Here is a 17,143-nt window from a genome sequence, read left to right as displayed (position 1 = left end):
GATACAACCTTTCTTGCTGAGAGTGAAGAAGACTTAAAATATTTACTGATGAAGAGCACAGCCTTTGGTATGGATTGTATCTCAATGTCAAGAAAACAAAAATCCTCACCACTGGACCAACAGATACATGGAGAAAAGAAATGAAGTTGACAAAGACTTCATTTTGCTTGGATTAACCATCAACACTCATGGAAGTAGCAGTCAAGAAATCGAACAACATATTGCATTAGGCAAATCTGCAGCACAAGACCTCTTTAAAGTGTTCAAGAGCAAAGACGTCAGTTTGAGGACTAAGGTGTGCCTGATCTATGCCATGGTATTTTCAGTAACCTCATATGTATGTGAAAGTTGTATAGTAAATATAGAAGATGGTAGAAGAGCTGATGCATTTGAGTTATAGTGGAGGAGAATATTAAAATACCATGCATGGACTGCCAAAATAACAAACCAATCTGTGTTGGAAGTATAGCCAGAATGTTCCTTGGAAGCCAGTATGTCTAGATTTCATCTCTCATAGTTTGGACATATTGTCAGGAGGGACCAGTCCCTGGCAAAGGATATCATGTTGATAAAAAGGATATCATGTTGATAAAGTGGAGAAACAGAGGAAGACCCTCAACGAGATGGAATGGCACAGTGGCAGTAGCAGTGGGCTCAGACATAGCAATGATTGTGAGGTTGGCCTAGGACCGGGCAGTGCTTTGTTCTGTTGTGTATAGGGTCGCTATAAGTCAATACCAACATGATGGGAGATAACAACAAAAGTAACCCAAAATTATGGAATGATCCTTATCCTATCACTTATCCATATAGAGAGACTGTGTAAACAGGAAAGGAACCCTGGCGGTGCTGTGAGATAAGCATCGGACTGCTAACCACAAGGACATTGGTTCAAACTTGTTAGCTGCTCCATGGGATATGGATGAGTCTGTCTGTTCCCAGGAAGATTTACAGTCTCAGAAACACTAAAAAGGGTTGCGATGTGTCAGAATCAACTCCATGGTGTGGGGCATGTGGGTGTTAACAATGAAGAGGGACAGTCCACATTTGAAATATGAAATACTTTGACAACCTTAGCCAGAAAAATTTCACTCTGAAATCTACTTTGTTGTGTTCCTGGTCAAATACTTAACATACAGAGCAAAATCTAGAAAATTAAGTATCATTTAAAATAGAAAATACCTGCTTGCAAGGAATTTACTTCGCCACACATCACACTGTATTGACATCCGTTCTAACTGTTCAGAAAGCTGAGCTGTGTTTCGACTTAGGGCTTCATTTTCTAAGATAAGCTGATTTTTCTCACGGGCTAGACGTTCAAAGTGATACTGAATATCATCCCCAACAGAAGCTACCAGCAACTTCTTTAACTCACGATTTACCTAGTAGAGAATAAAACAAACATGACAAGCTCAAAGTAATGTTAATGACTTCAATGCCATAAAATTAATGAGTAAAACAGTTTTTGTGTAATTTGGACCTCTATTATTTAAAGTGCATATCAAAAAGTGATAGTGAATATTTAAGTTTTATAATCCAAACTAATCTCTGGTTCTATTATTGTTGTGGTTATAAACTGATCCTTTTATAATACGAACACATCTTATAATGATAATTATAAACTGCTTCTAGTTCACATTTAAAGGGGAAAAAATTAATATTTTCCCCTTTAAATTCACATATAAAGGGGAAAAAATAAATGTATCAATACATTTTGCTAATACATTTTCACAGAGAATGTTTATGTGACCTTTTATTTTATTCAATATTTAAAATTTCATTTCTTTGTAGATCTAAGAGTTTTATTTTAGGAATTTAACAAAGGCTGTAATCCAGACTATAAGTATGCTCTTTACATTGTTACTGAAAACAGTAAAAGGTTAAAATATAAATGTCCAATAATAGGTTATTAGTAAATTATAGTACAGCCATACAAAGAAAAGTATTGTTGATGACACTGTAAACAATATTGTATCATAACCCACTGCCACCTAATTAATTTCGACTCATAGCAACGCTACAGGACAGAGTAGATGTGCTCCATAGAGGTTCTGAGGCTGCAGATCTATACAGAAGCAGCCAGCCGTATTTTTCTCCTACAGAGCAGCTGGTGTATTTGAACTACCAACCTTTAACCAGCATAACTACCAACCAGCATAACACTTAACCTAACCCACTGTGTCACTAGGGCTCCTATATGTGTCACTGTTGTTGTCATTAAGTACCACCAACTCATAGCAACCCTATAAAGGGTTTCCAAGGAGCAGCTGGTAAGTTTGACCATTGACCTTGAGGTTCAAACTGACCTTGCAGTCCAGTGCTTATCCTATGGCTTTAGCCCACAGTGCCATTCCAGGACGCCTAATATGTGTCATTGTTGTTTTTAAGTGCTGTCGAGTAGATTCTGAGCATTTCTGAGGAGCTGACGGTGAGCTTGAACTGCCAAACTTGTGGTTCAAACTGACTTTGCAGTCCAGTGCATTAACCAGCAGTGCCACACCAGGACTCCAAATGTGTGTCATAGGAGTTTATTAATAAGTGAAAACAGTAGGTTTTTAAACAAAATGAACTTTTTCTATACAGTTATGTAGTATGGATGGTATGTATTATAATTAGAGATAAATGTATTTTTCTGTTTTCTAAACTGTGTATAAAAAATACAAAAGGGGGGCTTGGAAATGGAATTATCTTTTAGTTATTTTTTATATTTATCTTTTAATGGAATTTTTCCATGAATATTTTTGAAGCCCCATGTATTTACTGTTTTTGTATTTAGAAATTAGTTTTTTTTAAAATATATTTTTAGATATTTGAACAAAAACAAATAAATTGTGTCACAAGGACTAATATTCAACACAAAAAAAATAAGAAACAAGGAGTGCTGGTGTGGCGCTGGTGGGTTAATGTGTCAGACTGCAAAGCCATTTGAACTGCAAGGTTGGTGGTTCAAGGGCACCAGTTGTTCCTTGGTAACCCTAAACAGGGTCACTATGGGTAGAAACCGACTTGATGGCACTTTTTACAACAACAGTAAGAAACAAAGGGGGTGTCAGTCTATGTTGTTGTTAAGTGCCATCGAATCTATTCCGACCCACAGCGGCACTGTATAGGGTTTCCAAGGAGCAGCTGGTAAGCTTGAACCGCCAACTGTGCAGTTCAAATGACTGTGCAGCCTGGACTCATTAGCTGACAGCGCCACACCAGGACTCTGAATCTATGTTCACTAAGATGTAAAGATTGAACAAAAGAGCCCTGGTGCTGTGGTGGTTAATGTGCTAGGCTGCTAATCAAAAAGTTCAGCAGTTCAAACCCACAAGCTGCTCTGTGGGAGAAAGATGTGGCAATCTGTTTCCATGAAGATTTACAGCCTTATAAACATTATGGGGCAGTTCTATTCTATTCTACAGGGTAGATGTAAATTGAAATTGATTCGATGGCGATGTACTTTGTAAAGATTAAAGCAACTTAATCAAGCATAATAGAATGTTTTTCATATTCAATGAAGAAAGACAAGATAATTTATATCATTATCCTCTTCATTTCAAGTATCATGTATGTTGTTGTTGTTGTTAAGTGCTGTTGAGTTTGTTCCAATTCCTATCGACCCTGTAGTGGGTTTTCAAGGAGCGACTGGTGGCTTTGAACTGCCAACCTTGCTGTTCAAACCAACCTTGAGGAACAGTACATTATCCTGCAGTGCCAAATGAGTCCTTAAAATAGGGACTGATGACCAGATAATTTGAAAGCCTGACTTGGTCATTCTTGAGTCTAGCAGTTAGCTGTAACGTTCCTTCACAACTTATAGGTGGTCTTATTCAAAGCACCTCATACTTCCATCTCCATTTAGGTTTACAGTGTTAAATTTAGAGGTTTGAGAGAGAAGGATAAATTTAAGAGGAAGCATTTTAAAGAAACAACAAGGTATAAAATATGGCATTCTTGAAAGGGAAAATAGTTTTCTAACTTATGGACTTAAAGCCTAGACTTAGAAAGATAAAGACATGGTGTGGTGCTGTAGGATCAGCATTGGACTGCTAACTACAAGGTTGACAGTTCAAACCCATCAGTCACTCCTTGGAAACCCTATACAGGTTCTCTATGAGTAGGAACTGACTCCACAGCACTTAACAACAAAAAACAAAATGTAAAACCAGTAAACTTGTTTCTGTAGAGTTAATGCTAACTAAAGGAGCTTTGGTAGCGTAGTGGTTACGAATCGGGCTGCAAACATCAAGGTCAGCAATTCGAAACTACCAGCTGTTCCGCAGGAGAAAGATGAGGCTCTCTGCTCCCGTAAAGATTTATAGCCTCAGAAACCCCGTACAGGGTCACTGTGAGTCAGAACCAACTCCACAGCACATAACCACCACCAATGCTAACTCATGATGATCCCATGTATGCCGGAGTAGAACTGTGCTCTATAGAGTTTTCAATTGCTGATTTAGTTGTTGGAAGTAGATAGCCAAGGCCTTTCCTTTGAATGTCTTTGGTTAGACTCGAATCTTTAATCTTTCACTTAACAGTCATTTGCATCACCCCTAGGGCTGGTGTGATGCTGTGGGTTAATATACTGGACTGCAAGATCAGTTTGAACTGCAAGGTTAGCGGTTCAAGCTCAATAGTCACTCCTTGGAAACCCATACAGGTTGCTATGGGTTGGAGCCGACTTGACAGCACTTAACACCAAGGGCTCCAAAGGAAGAGTTGTTGTTGTTAAGTGCTGTCAAGTTGATTCTGACTCATAGCCTGTATAGGATTTCCAAGGAGTAGTTGGGGGGTTTGCACTGTTGACCTTTGGTTTCACAGTCCATTGCTGATCCTACAGCACCACACCAGGAGTCTAACGGAAGAGTTGTTGTTGTTGTTGCTGTTCGTTGCTGTCAAGTCGATTCCAACTTATAATGACCCTGGTATAGGGTTTCTAAGGAGCAGCTGGTGAGTTTGACCTTGTGGTTGAGTGCTTATCCTATAGCGCCACGCCAGGAAGAGTAATGCTCATAAAGCTGTTAAGGTTGTTCTTACCTCTGTCTGAACTCGGAGCTGGTTTGAAAGACCTTCTTTGTCCTTCAGTAATCTCCTTTCAGAATTCTTGAGCTTTTTCAATATATTCTTCACCTCAGACAGTTCTTTCCTAGGTTCCATAGCTCCATCTGACTGACCAAGGAACTCTCCTTTATGATGCCCCAGAGACTTAACCTTTGCATTTTTGTTGGGGATATCATGGGTTATAGCAGCTTTGGGAACTAATATTCTTACAGCTTCAACTTCCACTGCTTTTTCATTGAGAATCTTCCCTAGCTGAAGAACTCCTGGGCTCTCTGAGGCAAATGGTTTCTTCCTTGCACTCTGACGGATGGAATGCTTTATGGACTGGACACCAGAACTAATTTCAACAGATTTACGTGGCTCCTCAGTTTCCATTCCATCTCCTGCTCCTCGGATTGGGGTCGAAGTAAGGGTGGCTAACAAAGAGAAACACAACGTGAACTACTTAATGAAAAAATGAGTGCCAAGATGTGCTTTATCCTACTTTCAGAACCACTGATACTAAAACAACTCGAAAAACACCAAAGAATAGAAAAAAAATCCAAAGTAATGTTTAAAACATGCACATATCATCTAAAGTCTTAACGGGTTAATTTCTTGAAGCAAATGCTTTCTCTTAGTGGAAAATTTAAGAGATTTGAAATCAGATGATTTTATTTCTATAATAACTTCTACATCCTAGTATGACTCGGAGTAAATATTTAATTCACCAGGAACCCATTTCCCAACATGCAAAATGGAGATAGTAACAACTCTGCTACAGGGCTGTCATAGGAAAAATGCAACAATATCAAGTTCCTGGTACACTATAGACAATCATGTTAGTTAAATACAAAAATCAATCAACCAGCTGGTGTGGCGCTGTTGGTTAATGTGTTAGACAGCAAAGTCGTTTGAACTGCAAGGTCGGTGGTTCAAGCCCACTAGCTGCTCCTCGGAAACCCTATACAGGGTTGCTATGGGTTGGAATCAACTTGACAGCACTCAACAACAGCACCAACACACTAGTGTAGCACTGTGGGTTAATGTGTTGGGCTGCAAAGTCATTTGAACTACAAGGTTGGTGTTTCAAGCTCACCAGCTGCTCCTCGGAAACCATATACAATGGTCACTATGGCACACGACAACAACCTCAAAATGACTCAAATGTTCTTGTGAACTCTTGGCAAAAAATGCTTTGCAGAGGGTAAGGGGAAAGTATCATACGTTACACTTGAGAAGTGATTAGGAAAAGATTCAACCCTATTCTTAGGTTTAAAAGTGTTACTTATATCCTTCATTACACAAATCAAACTGCATTGTGTTGCCAGATTAAACTTCTTCCGGTCTCATTTTTACCATTGTTGCTGTTGTTAAGTGCCATTGAAGCCATTCCAACTCAGAATGACCCTCTGTGGGGTCTCCAGAGAGTAGTCTGATCTGTTGATCTCAGGGTTTGCAGTCTAGTACTAATAATACAGTGCTGCCCCAGGAGTCCATTTTCCCATAGCATACTCAAATTATTTTATTGGTTCCCCATTCCCTGTAGAGGCGTTCAACTTTTTTTTGGTGCTAGGTTTCATATTTTTTCTTTTTAAAAGGGAAATTCTAGGAGGAAGGCTATGTTGGATATTGTATACTCTTCCCAATTTTTCATTATAATAAATAATGCATTTGTGAATTTTTTTATGTCGACAGATTTTTCTCAGCTTTTGAATGATTTAGGATACATTCCCAAACATAGCCATTATTATATCTGGTGAAGATCTATATCGTCAAACTACCCCCCAAAATGACTCTACTGATGTATCAGACCTATTCTGTGTGTCCTTAATTAATTCTATTTACTTCTTGCATAAATATGAATACCTATGATTTAATGAAGCACTTAAATAAAAATACATGCAAAATATTTAGAATGATGTTTGGTACTGTAAGTGCTCATTAAATGTTAGTTCTTAGTTGCCTTTCTTCTTTATAAAAATTTCTAATAAGCTCTGGATCTTTATTAGGAAATTTTATTAGGGAGGGGAAGAAAGCTTATTTAATGCCACAAAACACATTTCTGAGTTTTATTCTTTTATTCTAAAGCTGTCATCAGACTATTTGTTGTGTTAAGTACTGTGGAGTTGATTCCGACTCACAGGGACCCACCCTGCACAGGGTTTCCGAGGCTGTCAATCTTTACAGGAGTAAAAACTGACAGTGAGATTAGCAGCTAGATGCGTAGTGGTTACAAATCGTGCTGCGAACCGCAAGGTCAGTAGTTCGAAACTACCAGCTGCTCCATGGGAGAAAGATGAGGTGTTCTGCTCCTGTAAAGATTTACAGCCTCGGAAACCCTGTTCAGGGTCGCTATGGGTTTGAACCGACTCGACGGCACTTAACAACAACAACAACAACATGTTACCACAGCATCAGACGATAGGACTATTTATTTTAAATCTTTTTTACTCTGTGTATGCATGTAACAATATACTGGGAATCCTGAGTTATGTTAGGCAGGATGTAGAACAACATATGGGGTATAATCAATGTGTTTTAGTTCATAAAATATTTTGTCATTTGTACATGAAATGTAAATTGAAATACCTCTTGGGGTTTGGGACTCTACTTTCAAGAAGATGAACTAATGAATACTTCAGAAAGTGGGATGAAAGTGTTGGTAGCTTAATTAAAACCATGCAGTAGCACATTAGTACTCACAAGGGAAATTTCTACTGACTTGTTTTAAGCATAAAGGTTTCTGATGTTTCTGAAATCTGGCTTTAAGTTTGTCTAACTCTATCTAATGTAAATTTAATTTTGTTAATAAAATATTCTGACATTTAAGAAGTAATAGAAAACCCTGTGTTAACTATGGATTATAAACTAAAAACTAGAGCCATGCCATTCAGGCCCACAGAAGGTGAAGCAATAAGTATGATGCTTCTGTTCTGGTTCAACAGGAAATCCAGGATTTTCTAAAGAGGCAAGTTATAACATTTTCAAATCAGAACTTCAGGTCATGGAACCTCAAGAACTCACAAAAATGTTTAATGTGAATTTAAAGGGCAAAGAAACCTTGATAGGTACTTAACAGAAATCTCTTTTCAAACAAAATGCACCAGTGTAAAATTCAAGGAAGAAGTTCAGTTTGTTTCAAATCCCAATTTGCTTTCAACCCTATTGAAAAACAATTTCAGCTGTTCTACTCACTCAGCCATTTACAAATATCCAAAGTTATACTAGTTAATGTATATAGGCAAACATGCAGTGAGAACCAGGGATTTACATTTATTTTCTCACCTAGTAATTTAAATTTTCACAATTCTATTTTTTCTTGTGACACACATAGAAACCTTTATTATCTATGCTCTAGGCACAATCCAGGACACATTCAAGAGCAATTACCTCCTTTTATGTGGGAAGATAATGATCTATGGACCAGCTCCTTAATTATGAACCATGCTTAAGTAATGCAAAACATCAACCCCTTTTCTTCTCCACCTTTTGAAAGGAACCAACAAAACAGTTCTCAAAATATTCATCAACATTTCTTTAACCTATGATCACTTACCATAGAATTAAAGCACATCTAAGGTTCATGATTCTAATTGTCTTCCCCAAGATTGGGTAAAAAATGGAAAGAACAAAAGGCACTAGTATTGTCAGGAGGGACCAGTCACTGGAGAAGGATATCATGTTTGGTAAGGTGGAGGGTCAGAAAAAAGAGGAAGACCCCCAACGAGATGGATTGGCCAAGTGGCAGCATCGATGGTCTCAAGCGTAGCAAGAGTAGTGAGGTTGGCCCAGAATCGGGCAGTATTTCGTTCAGCTGTGCATAGGTCGCTATGGGTCGATACCGCCTTGTGGCACCTAACAACAACAACACATGGTGTGATGGAATGCTTTTATATACCCTTTTTGGCTATGGTCTCGTAAATTCCACCAAATGATTGGGAATATGCAAAAGGGGTATTTGTGGTTCACGCAGAGGATAGGATATCTTGCTGATAAAGCATGTAAGATGCATGGCACATTTGTAGGGGTTGTTGTTGTGAAGTGCTGTTGAGTTGGTTCCGACTCTTAGAGACCTCGTCATAGGGTTTTCGAGGAGCAGCTGATGAGCTTGAACCGCCGACCTTGCAGTTCAAATAGCTTTGCAGTCTGGCGCATTAACCCACCAGGACGCTACAATGTATTATACAAATGAGATATATTAGAACTAAAATAAGGTGTATGGAACCCTACTGAGGGGAATGATCAATTCTTTCATTCTTCTAGGCTTAAAATGAGCTATCCCAGAGGCAGCAGGGAGGGATCTCACTGCCATCAAGAGGAGATAGGAGCAAAGTGCTTCCTTTGACGTGAGGTCCCTGCGCTATGAACTTCCTAGACTTTGTACTGCAGTCATTTCAAATATATTTTAAAACACAGATTTAAGGGGAAATAATATATATATATATATATTACGTTTTTCTTGTTATTGAAATATTTTGAGACAGTGATTAAAATGAACATATTGTCACCAAATTTAATTAATATTGAATGTATAGAAAAATTGTTTAATATTTCTACTTTCAAAATGAATTACAAAAATTTGGAATTTTCTGTTGTTCTTAACGTGCTGTCAAGTTGATTCCGACCAATAGTGACCCTGGGTAGGATTTGCAAGGAGTAGCTGGTGAGCTTGAACTGCTGGCCTTGCAGTTCAAATGGCTTTACAATCTGGCGCATTAACCCACAGTGCCACACCAGAATTTTCTAGTTAATATAAAAATGCAATCTTATTTGTAATACAAAGAAACTGTTTCAGGTATCTACTTGTAGATTATAAATTTGAGACCAGAGACTACAAGACAAGTCATGGTGATGAAATGAAACCAGAACAGAATTCAGTTTTTAAAATTTCAGTTAACCAGAACAATAATTGGAGTAGAAAAAATTTTGGTTTGAAACACTGATAGAAAGACTGGAGAAAGCCCTACTCCTAGCCCTAGCCTAATCCCTACCCATAACCTTAACACTAAGCAAAGTTCTACCCCTTGCCACAGTCCTAACCCTAACCCCTTACTTCTATCCCTTCAAATAAAAAAATAACAATAATTTAAAAAAAGGTTGGAGAGAGGAGCTGACAGACCTCCACCACACCACAGCAATTATCAGCCTTGGGCAGCTGATATTGACTCCTCCCCTTTGTGAAGTTAGAGGAGTTCACAGGCTCCTTGCACCATTTTTACAAACGAGTCAAACACTAGAATAACAGCAAACTGTTTCTGCAAAGAGTCATAAAGTAAATACTTTAAGCTTTATAGTCCTAGAGACAAAATCAAGAATTGTTGTTGTTAAGTGCCATTGAGTTGGTTCTGATTCATAGCAACCCTGTATAGGATTTCTGAGAGCTACTGGTGGGGGGTTTGAACTGCTGACCTTGTGGTTACCAGCCCAGTGCTTATCCTCTGGCACCACACCGGTGCCCTAAATCAAGGATGCTATGTAGAATTTATAGAACAAGAGAGAAGGTATATTTCTACAAATTTTTATTAATGAATTGAAAATAAAATAATAAATTTTTTTTTTTGGTAATATACGTCTAATAAGAATGGAATTCTTTTTGTTTTGGAATAATGCTTCTCTACCAGGGGTCTGAAGTCAATGTTCCATTGGAATCAACTAGTCCATCAGACCAATGGAGTATGTGATTATCAGTCACCTTGACTCTGAGACCATAAGAATTAGATGGTGCCTGGCTACCACTCCCAACTGCTCTGAAAGGGATCACACTTTCTGCTGGATAGAGTGGCAGAAAATGTGGAACAAAACTCAAAATTACAATATAACAGGCTTATTGGTCAGAAGGAAATGAGGAACCTGAGACTAGGGTCCTTGACCACTCAATGCTCATGGCCCAATTTTCAGCCAAGCAGTAGACAGGTATACAGGAGAGACAACACTAGTGAGCTATGCTCATCATAGAACTGTCAATCATTCAAGATCAAAAGGGCAAATTTTCCTAAAGACCATGTTGAGAAGAGATGGGAATGTGGGTAGAATGCAAACAAGAAGCATAGGGAGGAAGCAGGATACCTGTTGTCGCATGGAAGGGATTGCAATCATTGAGAGGAAACTAAGTGCGTGGTTTTTTTTAATGTAAAATTGATGATCCTGTCTAAAACCTTCACTCAATTCACAATAAAAGATTGTTTAAAAAAGTTAAAAAAAGAGTTAGTGCTCCTGATCATCAAACTGACTGCAAACATTCTCAGCTAGCAGGACTGAAGGCCGTAATTTGGTGAGCATTGTTCGAGAACACTGAAGTAAAATGAATATGCTTTTATAGTCTGTCATTAAACAAGCATGTCTCCTTTATTCACAAAATGATAAATCTATTATGGTATGTTTTCTAATTCATAGGGTGATATAGTGAAAATAGTAACAACCTTTGAGTCAAAATAACTAAGTGTTAAGTTCCTACTGCTACTCATTGAATGACCTTGAGCATGTCCCTAAGCCTCACTGTTCTTCTATCCCATAGTGTTTTCAGAATAATGAAAAAATTTATAATATTTTAAAATAATTTGTTTCTCTCTTTTATTAAACTGTTGAAAGGTCAACAGGGCTGGGACTGCCTCCTTCCAATCTTTTTATCACCAGTAGAAGAACTGGTGCAGGATACAGGAAAGATAAATAAATGCTTAAAGACGTTCATCAATCTGTTAGCATACTATCTAGAAGATGTCATTTTAACATCCAAGAATGAATGCATCTAAAAAACACTTAGTTTCCCCACCCCCCCCCCGCCCCTACACCAAAGAATTCCTAACTCAGGTAAAGTCTGTCAAACTTTTCAGAAGAAAGATTTACAGCCTTGGAAACCTTATACATGGATGCTGTGAGTCGGAACTGGCTCCATGGCACATCACCACCACCATCAGTAACATCTAGGGATTCTGGTATGGTGCTGTCAGATAAGCACTGGACTGTTAACTACAAGATCAGCAATTCAAACTCAACAGCTACTCCTTGGAAACCCTAGATAGGGTCACTTGACTACACTTAACAAGTACTATCAATAAATAAAGTTTACTTATTATTAAATTAGAAAGATCAACTACAATGTTATATCAACATTTACTCATTAGAATCTAAACATTCTTCTTGCCACATTTCCCATGAATAAAGAGTTCACTGGTTAAAATAAACATGGCCATCTCTTTTTAGGAACTTCACAGTCTGTTAGTACACTCATCTCTGGGAAGTCCTGTACTATTATCTTGCCTGTAATCTACCATTTCCCAAATTCATCTGCCAACAGAATGTTTTCTCATCTAGTACCTATTAGGGTTAAAGTTAGACTGTTTCATGAAACGATAAAGAAATATTTGAATATTTATGTAAAAAGTCCATTTAAATGTATCAGACCTCACAGCTGGTCTGCTTTCCCTACACTCTATGACTTTAATATCTTTAATTTTAATCTTACAACCAAGACAAGCTTTGCATTTTACGTCTGGAGTTTTTATATGCTGTACGGTGTGGCACTGTGGGCTAATGCGCTGGATTGCAAAGTCCGTTTGAACTACAAGGTCAGAGCTTCAAGTTCACCAGCTGCTCCTTAAAAACCCTATATAGGGTGGCTATGGGTCAGAACTGACTCAATGGCACTTAACAACAACCACCTGCTTCCCTTGTAGAAACAGTCCATGCAGCAATGACACATCCCTGTCATGATGACAGTATTGCTCAAATGTCATAAGACATTTGAGGAAATTCTATGGCTACTAACCAAACAACATCTTGTTTCTCTTCTGAGGCAGTTACAGGAAGTACAGGTAAATGTCCACCAAAATAAATGTCAATGCCTTCGTTCAGGCTATACAATACAAACACCTGTGTTGTTCACTAGTAACACTAGTTAACATTATATTAAGAGCAGATGGGACTAACAGTGGCCTACTTTCCTTATTAGATCATTAAGATCACATAAAATAATGTATATGAAAGCATTTTGTAACTTTAATCCTCATTACAAATAGTAGCAACAATGAAAAATAATTCAATTTCAGAGGCCTAGCAATAACTTTTAATTACTAATCATATTATGTAAATTAATTAGGCTTTTTGCCACGCATCAATGCTAGTTGCTTTAATGTTGTTGTTGTTAGGTGCTGCTGAGTTGATTTTTAACTGTAACCTTAGTTACAATTCAATTCTTCTTATTTCCCATTAATCCTCAGTTTACTACTTTCCTTTATGGTCTCTGGTTTACTTATTTATGTAAGAAACATAGCTGGATTAAATTCAATTGAATATTTACTGGCATGATCTTTTCTTTCTTGTTTCCTAAACAAATTTTAATCCTCTTAGAGAGTTTGTTGTTGGAGGTCAGCTTGCAATAAAACCAATTTCTAGGAACTGTTTTCCATCTCTCACTGATGGCTCCAACCTCCAGAATTCACTCCATAAAAGTGAGCTGGGTCAGGAGAAGTTCACTTTGGGGTACGTGAGACTGTTGCCTATGCCTATGTGAAGATGGCCTATAGGCAGCAGGCTCTGAAGAGTTGAATCACAGGGGAGGAGAACTAGGCTACTGTTAGATGTGGATGCCTATAGAGATTCACTGAAGCCCTGGGAGGAGAAACAAAAGGCTGAAGAGTTAAAAAGGGGGCTGGAAAAGCGCTGATATTTAAAGGTTGAACCTGAAGGAAGGAGGCTGAAAAGAAACAGCAGGCATAGCTAGAGAGGTGCTGTGAAATAACACTTTCTCAGTAATGGGCTGCTGGAGATCTGTACCTTCCAATATCAGCATCACTAAGCACATGTGGGTATAGAACACAGAAAGCTGGCTGGTCAGAAAGCAGAACTGAATTGTTCATTTTTAAAGAATATCAATTTAAATTCAAATAGCCACATATGGCTACTGCATTGGACAGTGAGGGGCTGAAGACTGCTGAAAATAGGAAGACTGGTGTCATGAAAAGGCGCCCTGTTAGGGTAGTGGGTTATGCATTGGGCTGCTAACTGTAAGGTCAGCAGCTCAAATCCACCAGCTGTTCTGTGGGAGAAAGATGAAGTTTTTTGCTCCCATAAAGATTTATAGCCATGGAAACCCTATTAAGGGTTGCTGTGAATAGGAACCAACTCCATGGCATACTACCACCACCATTACCACCAGTGTCGTGGAAGCAGTGAAAAGAAAGCATTTGAAAAGGAGGAGCAAGTCCATAGTATTGAAGCTATAGAGAGGCTAAGCCAGGCTGGACTAAAAAGACAACTGTATTTAGCAAGAAGGTTTTAGAGATCTGCTAGCTGTTTGTAAATCTAAATCTTTAAAAAAATAAATTGCTGTTTATTTAAATCTTAATCTTCTAGAGTATAGAGAATATAACTGTAAAACTTTGCTTTTACAGTGAATGTTTAGAGAGAGTAGTTATCTAATAAACATTACCTAATGATGTTAATATTAATTGTATATCTGAAGTTCTGAAATGTAAACACTGCAGTACAAAATAATCATGGAAAAATAAGAGACATGAGTGATTCTCAAGGGCTATAAATTTAATGACTTGGCTCAAATATCCTTTCACATTGTCATACATTTCATGTTTTAAAAGCAATTATTATCAAAAGAACACTTACCATTGGTTTCTAAACATTCAAGAGTAGTCATTTTTTTTTCTTAAGCAATGTTAATGCACTCCAAGACTTCTGCTGAAAAATCTAAAGATGTATAAATAAGAAATTAACAAAAACAACCATCATACACCACAGTCACCAAGTGCCTCTGACTTAAACATGACATTCTAATGGCTTCTACATTTAGTACATAAGGTTTGGAATGGAAGTGGTCATAGTTCCGTCTCATGTGCATTATTATGGCTATCAAAGTAATCAAAAGGTATTTTTGACATAAATTTGTTTCAGTAAATGAGAATAAGTAAGAATGTATGGCTAAAAAAACATGAAGACCTTTACTGAACAAAAAATACATACTTCTCAAGGCAGTGTCTCCGTATATCAAGCCCGTCTCCAAAGAATTCACGTTATACCATGTCAAGATGGCAATTTCAGCAAGCTTGTGGTATGCACCTTGTGTTCTTTTTAAATGTTTGAGCTTGGGAAACAAAAAGAACTCTGGAGGGGCAAGGGCAATAGGGAAATGGGACAGAGTTTCCTAACAAAATTCTTGCAGGCCAGTCTTCGCTACCCTCGAGAAATGAGCAGGTGAACTGTTGTGATGGAAAAAAAAATTTCTGGCCTTTTCCCCACAAATGTAGTTTTTAATAATAATAATAATAATAATAATAATTCTTCCTAAAAAGCCCTCATGATCTCCTGTGTCATTAACATATAATAATAAAAAACATTATTTCTTTTGAAGCCATCCTCCCACCCCCCAAAAACAGTCACCATAACTTTCTGAGCTGACTTCTCTACCTTGAAATTAACTGGCCCAGCAGATCCCCTTAGAAACCCGTTTTGATTGGACCTTTTTTTTTGGAAAGCACTGTAATGTGACTAAGACAAGCGCATTACTGAAAGAACTTGTCTGCAATCATCCACTGACCTCAGAGGCGTGTTTAAACATGAATTAGAGCCTTAATAGTAATACCTTTTGACTTGCCCTAATAATCAGAGAGCAGTTTCCATTTAGCATAGTAGTTACGAATCGGGCTGCGAACCACAAGGTCAGCAGTTCGAAACTACCGGCTGATCTGCAGAACAAAGACGAGGTTTCTGCTCCCGTAAAGATTTACAGCCTCGGAAACCCTGTTCAGGGTCGCTATGGGTCAGAACAAACTCGATGGCACTTAACAACAACAACTTCTATTTAAATATTTAGCAAGCATTAACTGTTAAGGACTGTAAGGAACAGTTTACTGCTAATGTCTCAGGTTAAAGATCACGCTGTAGGATAAGCACTCGACCTCAAGGTCGGTTTGAACAGCATGGTGGGTGTTTCAAACTTACCAGCTACTTCTGAAAACCCTGTACAGGGTCACTATGAGTCGGAAGCGACTTGGTGGCACTTAACAACAACAACAACCTTTCCGTGAAATAAATGGATAATTTGAATATCTTTTTGCCTAGTTACCCACAACTAATTTCGAAACTGGTGCAAAGCCGTTTTCCATCATGAAACAACAAAAATATTACACAAGGTAACTAACTTTGCACTTGGTGGAAAAATTAAACTAGTGTAGTTTTTAACTGTAAAATAAAGCATATTGTGAGTATATGCTATCAGAAATGTGTGTATGCATGGCCTTACGGTTTAGATTCAACGACTCACTGAAGCAGGGCAGGAAAATGGTGATACTTACTATGCAGTGACATTAATCTGGTTACGTTGTTGTCACAAAAATTATCAGGCTGAATACTCAATACTCGGCACAATGAGTCCCATGGTTAACTATCTTAACAGTCACAAACCCTCTTCACTTATACTTTATTGCTTTGAAAAATCCAAAGACCCACTGGTCAGAGCAACAATCCCTGAAACCATTCTCGAAAGATGGGCTGTGAAAATGTCAAGTACAAGGAGTGTTTCCAGCAGCAAATACCAAGAGAAGGTAGAGGGAGTGGGAAACACAGGTAACAAGTGTAAAGTGGCTGGTATGGAAGCAGTAAACTTGTAAAAATTGGCTGTACTGGGAAGTCGAACTGAGTAGTTTTGTCCCTGTCTAAAAAGTCCTCGGCACAAGAGGGAACACTTTTCCTTGAATCCAAAGCGATTGGACGCTAAACTCGAACCCAGACCTCTGTCTCTCTCCAACAACTCACTTAGTTAAATAAACCCGTTTTCGGACTTACCTCTAAGATTATTCCTCTCCTTATATCAGAAGGCTTCTCTTTACAGATTCTCCGGCTCGGTATCACCGGTTTAACTTCTCCGCGTACTTTGCTTCCATTCCCAAGCTGACCCGCCCAAACTGTCCTGATGGCAAACTGCTCGCTCACTCAGTCATTTCCTATTACAAGGGGTTTCACTTCCGGAATCCTTTACCCTAAGAGAACGTTCTATGATGTGTTTAAACGAAAGGAGCAGCGAACATTAATATGGTATAAGGCCTCAGTAAATGAAAACTAGATAGAAATTTGTTTAAAAGTAAAATATAACAATGTTTATAAGCCG

The 17,143-nt window shown here is 38.1% G+C and overlaps 1 protein-coding gene across 1 annotated transcript in view; it reads right to left on the bottom strand.

Annotated features, from left to right (window-relative positions):
- The window catches only part of BLZF1 (basic leucine zipper nuclear factor 1), a 29,348-nt gene extending 12,411 nt beyond the window's left edge, over nucleotides 1-16,937 (bottom strand). The window contains exons 1-4 of the mRNA XM_006872630.1: nucleotides 16,822-16,937; nucleotides 14,647-14,727; nucleotides 5,023-5,462; nucleotides 1,183-1,382 (exon numbers count right to left, since the gene is read on the bottom strand). Of these exons, the coding sequence (XP_006872692.1) occupies nucleotides 1,183-1,382; nucleotides 5,023-5,462; nucleotides 14,647-14,677 (671 nt within the window). The 5' untranslated portion in view covers nucleotides 14,678-14,727; nucleotides 16,822-16,937. The remainder of the gene's footprint in view (nucleotides 1-1,182; nucleotides 1,383-5,022; nucleotides 5,463-14,646; nucleotides 14,728-16,821) is intronic.
- Between the last annotated feature and the right edge of the window lie 206 nt (nucleotides 16,938-17,143).

The sequence above is a fragment of the Chrysochloris asiatica genome, unplaced genomic scaffold (assembly GCF_000296735.1).
Source record: "Chrysochloris asiatica unplaced genomic scaffold, ChrAsi1.0 scaffold00207, whole genome shotgun sequence".
Lineage (NCBI taxonomy): Eukaryota > Metazoa > Chordata > Mammalia > Afrosoricida > Chrysochloridae > Chrysochloris > Chrysochloris asiatica.
This window is presented reverse-complemented; position numbering and strand designations above follow the sequence as displayed.